The sequence below is a fragment of the Morus notabilis genome, unplaced genomic scaffold, assembly GCF_000414095.1.
Source record: "Morus notabilis unplaced genomic scaffold, ASM41409v2 Scaffold938, whole genome shotgun sequence".
Taxonomy (NCBI): Eukaryota; Viridiplantae; Streptophyta; class Magnoliopsida; order Rosales; family Moraceae; genus Morus; species Morus notabilis.
Window position 1 is genome coordinate 37,362 of NW_010358420.1, and position 7,448 is coordinate 44,809.

General features: G+C 31.7%; 1 protein-coding gene across 1 annotated transcript; it reads right to left on the bottom strand.

Annotated features, from left to right (window-relative positions):
- Positions 1-3,385: 3,385 nt before the first annotated feature.
- LOC112090497 (beta-glucosidase 17-like) lies at positions 3,386-7,448 on the bottom strand. The gene is made up of 13 exons (XM_024161924.1): positions 7,308-7,448; positions 6,979-7,048; positions 6,828-6,886; positions 6,554-6,629; positions 6,331-6,405; positions 6,115-6,202; positions 5,744-5,996; positions 5,417-5,532; positions 4,880-5,103; positions 4,741-4,772; positions 4,481-4,583; positions 4,113-4,206; positions 3,386-3,775 (listed from the first exon to the last, which is right to left on the bottom strand). The coding sequence occupies exons 1-13, from the start codon at positions 7,446-7,448 to the stop codon at positions 3,553-3,555; spliced, it is 1,554 nt and encodes a 517-aa protein (XP_024017692.1). The 3' UTR covers positions 3,386-3,552.

Sequence of the window (7,448 nt, forward strand, 5' to 3'; positions counted from 1 at the left end):
GGAATTCTAAAATTAAACACTTGAAAATAATTAATTGAGAATTAATTATTATTTAAATAATGTGATTTTTTAAATTTGAATTTGAACACATCTAGATTTATCCATTTAAACTTATTTGATAAGTTGTTCAATTTAGAATTCAAATTAATTTAAGTTTGACTTAAATTGGAATTTGAATTTGAGTTAAAATTGGACTACAGGATAAATGATAATTTTCTCTTCCTTCCCTATCTGATATTGGCGCCACACAGGGATGAGAATCCCCTTAGAATGGCCGGCCATATAGGATATAGGTAAAGAGGATATTTTGGTTTCAAAATTTAAATAGGAGATAATTGACAAGCTTTATCTTAGAGATAGAGATTGGATTCATTCTAGAAATTTGACTTCTACTCTTTAAATATGAGAATAGTAGAAAATTGTGGACACAATTTTAGAAAACAATTTCAGCCCTAATTGTTAAGGCTGGCTGAAATTCTCAACACATGAGGAAGGAAAAGTTTTTTCTCTAAAAATTTCACATCGTGCATGCGTTGGTGTTTGTGAAAATTCGATGTTTATTGTAACCCATTTTATCTCATGTGTGCTCACACACACGTCTTCATGGATTTTAGGAATTGACGTGGAAGACATTGGTTTTCTAAACACAACGCTTTGGAGCAAGGACTGTTCATGGTCAAAGATCTCAAGTTATCATCCGAGTCGGCTTCCAGGTATTTTTTCTGATTGAGTTCTTGATATATATAAATTAATAAGATTAATTTATTCGTGCATAAATTAATATAATCTATAGAATATCTCAAAAGTTTTATGAAAATTTTTGTTATACACGATCCGCCTCTTCCCTCCCCCTACGCTTCCGCATCCGAATTCGATTCGGAGACCAACAAAGATCACATTGCATGAAATTTACATGCTACACATCCACATCATGATCCATGTCATTCTGTTGTTTCGGCACATGTGACCATTGGTGGGTCCAGTTACGATAGATGTAACGAAGGCTGCTTTGATCCTATGTTGGTATGATTGATGGACCGGATTGGTTACAGATACATTTCAGTAATGATAGGAAAGTTGACCTCATATAGTTATTTTTACAATGCATAATTAAAAGGTTACAGATGTTACCTAAGTGGGAGATTGTTGGATCCTTAATCCAACATTGGGCTTATATGTGAATAATTATGTGTAGCGGACTGTCATATAATGTTAAGCATGTTTAAAAGTGATTTACTAAGGTTTGTATAATAGGGTTTTAATGTATCTAATAGGAAGTGGGCCTTTAATTTGTAAAGACTTAAGGGTAAGTTCTATTTTTATGATAAGCTACAATAGAAATACCAAAAGATAACAAGATAGTTATCTATATATAAAGGTGATGGTCCCCGGATAACACATGACATTCTATTCTTTTCTAACATCCCATCATCAGAGAGAGAGTAAAGAAAAAGTTAAAGAATTCTCTAAGAAAACATGTTGATCTGGAAGACAAACCTCACGACAAAACGTAAATAATTATGTTAAGATCTGAAAGACAAACCGCACATGACATTTTGTTCTTTTCTGACATTTTGTCATCAAAGAGAAAACGTTTTAATAAAATTAAAAAGTGAATGGTTACGTTAAGATCGATACTATACTTATTCATTACTCACATATAGTAGAACATATACATATAATTAAGAATAATGCCATAAAGCGTTAACAATGTGAGATGTCTTTTTTTTTTTCTACGCAATTCTTATGCCAACACAGGAACGTAGGCAATACTGAGAATCCTATGTCAGAAACAAGAGGAGAGACGGGTGGACCCAACAATGTTTTATCACTAAGCTTGTTCAAAGACTCAAACCGCATATATAACGCTTCGAAAATTGTCGAACCAAACTTGTCATATGGTGGAACACGTTGACGATACTTACTGGTAAAATTGGTAATAAGTTGTTCTTTAGAGGCTTGAAATTCAATTACGAGTTAATCTCACAATTGCTCTCTCGATCATTTTCAGTTTTCTCTCATACTTTAAAACTTTCATTTTACCACTTGGATTTTTGAATTAGTACCATTTTGTTGTAATATTAAAGCCAAACCAAGAAAGATATGCAGTTAAATTGTGATCGCATTGCCTTCTTTTTTTAATATGTTTTTAACATAAATTTTAATAGATTGGGTTAAAGTGACTGATATATAATTTAGGAATTAAAGTGAGAGTTTTTAAAATCCGAATGTCAAACTAAATATGACCCTAAAATTCACAAGACACCAATGAAAATACTCTTTCAATTATAACATAGTTGAACTGTCCTATTTCCTTATTTGAAAAATTGGATTTCCAAGTAAAACAAAACTATTATGGTAAGTTATATTAATCTAGAAGGCACCATTTTAAGGTCTAAGAACTAAAAAAAGAAAAAGAACTTATTTAAAATACATAAACCCACAAATGATCAACACAACATAATAGATAATATTATTCTCTGAAACTCAAAGTAGATTTTTAAACATACAAATACTTTTTTTTCTCCACACTCAGCCTTTATTTAAAATACATACATATATTGTTCAGATTATTCGTATTTCTTGATTTAATTAGGCTGTAGAGAGCATTGAAGAATTTTGCACTTTATGATTCTCGAGTCTGGGAATGGGTTTGAGGAATTGACTAAACCAACGAACAGATTCTTTGGGGATTCTTGTCAAGTTATTTTCACGTTCAATTTGGTAGATGCCAAATTTATAAGTGTAACCGGAATTCCACTCAAAGTCATCGAGAAGTGTCCAAATATAGAATCCCTTCACGTTGACTCCAGCCCTGCAAAAACCTTGGGCGTTAGTACCTTGCAAAACTTCTAACTTAAAACACATGGTTCTAAATTCTTACACGTTACTCTTGATTAATACCATTTAACTAATATAGTTCAGATTTTAGTTAAGAATAAAGAGTAACAATGTAAACCGTGCACATTAACCGATATTTATCTCCTTTCTCCTTATGTAGCCAATGATGACAAAAATTAATAGTTCTAATACTAAATATTTAGGATGTGCAATGATGACAAAAATTAACTAAGCTGGTCGAAATATGCTTGTTTATCCAAAGGCCATTATTAGCTTTTTCTCGGGGTGATTATAATGATTACTAAATGTCCAAATGTATGGCCTTCATATATATAGTTTTCAGAAGCTCCTCTTATTAAGTTAAAAATATGGGAAAAAAAGAAGGGAATGAGTAGAGAGGTAATTAGTATGTTTGGACATGACCTAATCCATTATATATATGCTGAAAAGATAAGGGCCACTTATGGATTGCATTTTCAAAGTCTTGAAATAAAACTTAGTAGAATAGGGAAAAAGAACTTATTAAAATACATAAACCCACAAATGATCAACACAACATAATAGATAATATTATTCTCACACACTGAAACTCAAAGTAGCTTTTTAAACATACAAATACCGTTTCTTCTCCACACTCAGCCCTTATTTAAAATACATATATATATATATATATATATATATTGTTCAGATTATACGTATTTCTTGCTTTAATTAGGCTGTAGAGAGCATTGACGAAGTTGGCTCGCCATCATTCAAGACTCTGGGAGTGGGTTTGAGGAATTGTCTAAACCAACGTTCAGATTCTTTGGGGATTCTTGCTAAGTGATTTTCACGTTCAATTTGGTAGATGCCAAATTTATAAGTATAACCGGAATTCCATTCAAAGTCATCAAGAAGTGTCCAAATATAGAATCCCTTCACGTTGACTCCAGCCCTGCAAAAACCTTGGGCGTTAGTACCTTTCAAAACTTGTTACTTAAAGTGCATGGTTCTGAATTCTTACCCGTTACTCTTAATTAATACCATTTGACTAATATAGTTCGGATTTTATTTAAGAATAAAGAGTAACAATCTAAACCGTGCACTTTAACCGGTATTTACGTCCTTTCTCCTTATGTAGCGAATGTAGTTCTAATACTAAATATTTAGGATGTCCAGTGATGACAAAAATTAACTAAGCTGGTCGAAATATGCTTGTTTATCCAAAGGCCATTATTAGTTTGTCTAAACAATTAGTAGAGAAAATGAAGAGTGCAAATATTGGCGCTTACTTAATAGCCAATGAGAGACGTCGTAGATGACGGCGATAGAAATCTATTCTTCCAGTATCGTTGAGAGAAGTACTATTGAGGGGATCAGGAAGCCCTGTAATAACAATTAAACCATATGACAATTAAACCAACAGTTAAAAGGAATTAAAAGAAAAATCCATAACCATGGGATTGTTGTAATAACAATTAAACCATATCTACAATCAATTGTTTGGTCAAGAACTATGTATCAAGTACGATTATTTCAATTAAATTCAGATACGTTAGTACTAGATAAATTATTACTTCTATTTTGTAATTTCAATTAAAAATTAACAGGAATAAAAAGAAAAACCCATAACCATCGAAAAATATTAAGTACAACTTACCATTCTCTGTGATGTAAATTATGGGATTGTTGTAATTTTCTTTTACGTAGAACAACAGTTCTTCAATCCCCTTTGGATATATGAACATCCACGTTCCATTAACCTACATCATCAATCGTAAAACAGTTAAAATTAACACACATAGAATGAGAACTATGAATTTAAATAATTTTCTTGCTGTTGCCTTGGAATTTAAGCTAAAAACTCAGTCATGGCACCCAAAAAAAAAAAAAGAGGATAAATGGAAACAAAGAAAGTACCTGCTTCCCAATAGGTACACCATTTTTCGAAGCTGTATCATTACATTAAGTGAAGATTAAAGATTAATTGATTAATATTAACGAACTCCAAATTTAATAGGTGTAGAGACAGTAAACTGTATGATAGTATTAGACTTACTTGTGAAATTAACATGACTATCACATAAGGGACCTTGATGTGTAAGGGGGCATGAAACATTTGAATCCTCTGTATTCCTTGCAGAATAATAATTTAGACCCAAGAAATCGTATGACCCTTTTATTAATTTGGATTCTTCTTTAGTAAATTTAGGCAACCGGCCGCCTCCCACCAAAGATTTCATGGTTTCTGGATAGTCTCCAAATGTGACTGGGTGAAAAACCCTGTATAAGTCATGGTATATATATATAGTCGTTAACAACAACAACTTGATCAGTGGTGTAGTATATTTTTGAATTTCTTAATAACATGACACATCAATTAAAATATTATTTTAATTGAGAATATGATTTCTTCATTGATGTGATATGATATTTTATCAACATGGCATTTTAAGTAACCTGTCATGATATTATTAAAAAGATATGAAAGGTGACAAAAATGAAGGGACACAAAACTTGATTGTGCTACTTGTATACATTTTAAACTTCAAGAAGTCATTAGAAATCTTAACTATTTACGTGTTAGACATCTCACCATCCAAAACCAAAGTCTATGGCTCTATAGGCAGCCAGGCAACATTCAGGTGTATGAAACTTTGGTACGGCCCACAAAGATTGTATTGTTATCCCTATGATTCCCTTTTGACTCTCCTGAAAGGGATACACAAGAAGCTTACATTAAATTGTCATTTTCTAATATTATATATACACACGCTCGTTATTATTTCCGTATATATTATAATCTCTTCTTTAAACAATATTTATTTGTTTGAAACAAATACGTTCGGTTTCAATTATATGACACGCACATATATATACATATATACATAACTTATATCAATACATAAAGATAATTACTGACCAGGTAGTTCTTCCTATACGAGTCTACAGCTTTCGCATGAGCAAGAATTAAGTGGTGAATCACAATGTAAGGTTCTGTTCCGGAGTTCCCACTAGTGCAATTTCCATAATAACGAGAACATCGACCAGGTGCGAAAGTACCAAATTCATACCCATTGGTAGTAAAAATAATTGGCTCATTAAAGGTAATCCACTTTTTCACTTTATGGCCGAATGTTTTGAAGCAAAAATCCGCATAATCGAGATAATCATCCCTACAAATTAATAAAAAATAAGATAAAACAATTAGCATAATGATAATTTCCTTGGCACTGTCTTGATCCATACATAAAATATAAATATCGATCCAAAGATGCATAAATGGTGGCTTACACAAACTTCGGGCTCAAGAATCCACCATATTCATCTTCTAGGGCTTGAGGCAAATCCCAGTGGAATATAGTCACTATTGGTTCGATGCCTACTTATCAATAAACAAAATTCAAATAAAAACAAATTATCAAAGGAAACCAAACTAGTCAGAACAAGAATTCCCAAAACCATGTTATGAGTAAAATACGCTGAATGCTTAAAAGTTATGAAATTAACCCTCGTGTATAAGCGTTTCTATGAGACTTGTGTAAAATTGGACTCCCTTGTGATTTACGTCTCCTTTACGTCCATCTAAAATAAAAAAATAAGCTTCATTATATTTTGAGAGAAAAATTTGATAAATTTTATCAAGAAAGCATAAATATGCATATATACGTGTATATATATATATATATATATATTAGTTTAATACTTTAATACAATGCTAAGTAAAACGTACTTGGTAGTACTCTAGACCAAGAGATAGAGAATCTGAAGGAGTCGAAACCCGTTTCTTTCAGTCGCTTGATGTCACTCTGTGACAAATTTAAGCATTTTTAGGCTAACAAAAAATAATATTTGCAAATCCCACATAGACAGAAAGTATATTTCACTATTGTTTTTCTCATGCGTAAGTTCATGTATCCCAAAGAAATTGTGAAAGAATATAGGAAATATAGACATATAGTACTAAAAATGTACTGTGTAGTTATAGCAAGTCAAGCATTTTAAACCTTGTATCTATAATAGAATTCATCTGCGATTTTTCCAGAGCTGTGATCTGCTATTTTCTCTGTTAAATTCAAGAGAAGGTACAGAAATGTTAGATAAAATCGCAAATACGTTATGGTAAGGTAAAAAAAAAAAAAAGTATTTGTATTAAACCTGGATGATCCTTAGTGAAGGTATCCCATATACTGGGTTTTCTTCCATCCACATCTGTCGCTCCTTCATACTTTTGTCACGCGCACACATATATGTACATATATATAAAAAACTCCTTCATACTTTTGTCACGCGCACACACATATATACATATATATATATATATATATATATTAAACATAGCAATTCCACATATCATAAACGTAGTAAAAAATAATATCAACAACAACAATTCGGTGCCAACAAATATGTATATTAAACATAGGAATTCCACATATCATAAAAGTAGTAAAAAAAAAAACAACTACAATTGGATGCAATATATATACCTGATAAGCAGCTGATGCTGCTCCGAATATGAAGTCAGGTGGAAAATCCTTCCGACTTATGTCATGATGTTGAGCAACATTGCATGCCAACAAATAGGACAGAAAGAGTAATAAGAGAGAAAGACTTTGATGAGTTTCCAT

Bases quoted from the DNA above. Each gene is read 5' to 3' on its own strand.
- LOC112090497 (XM_024161924.1), bottom strand. From the start codon at position 7,448: ATGGAAACTCATCAAAGTCTTTCTCTCTTATTACTCTTTCTGTCCTAT. The intron at 5,533-5,743 runs GTCAGTAATTAT...TATCCCTTTCAG, and splicing joins CGTATAGGAAGAACTACCTG to GAGAGTCAAAAGGGAATCAT. The intron at 4,207-4,480 runs GTAAGTTGTACT...TTGTTATTACAG, and splicing joins AATTTACATCACAGAGAATG to GGCTTCCTGATCCCCTCAAT.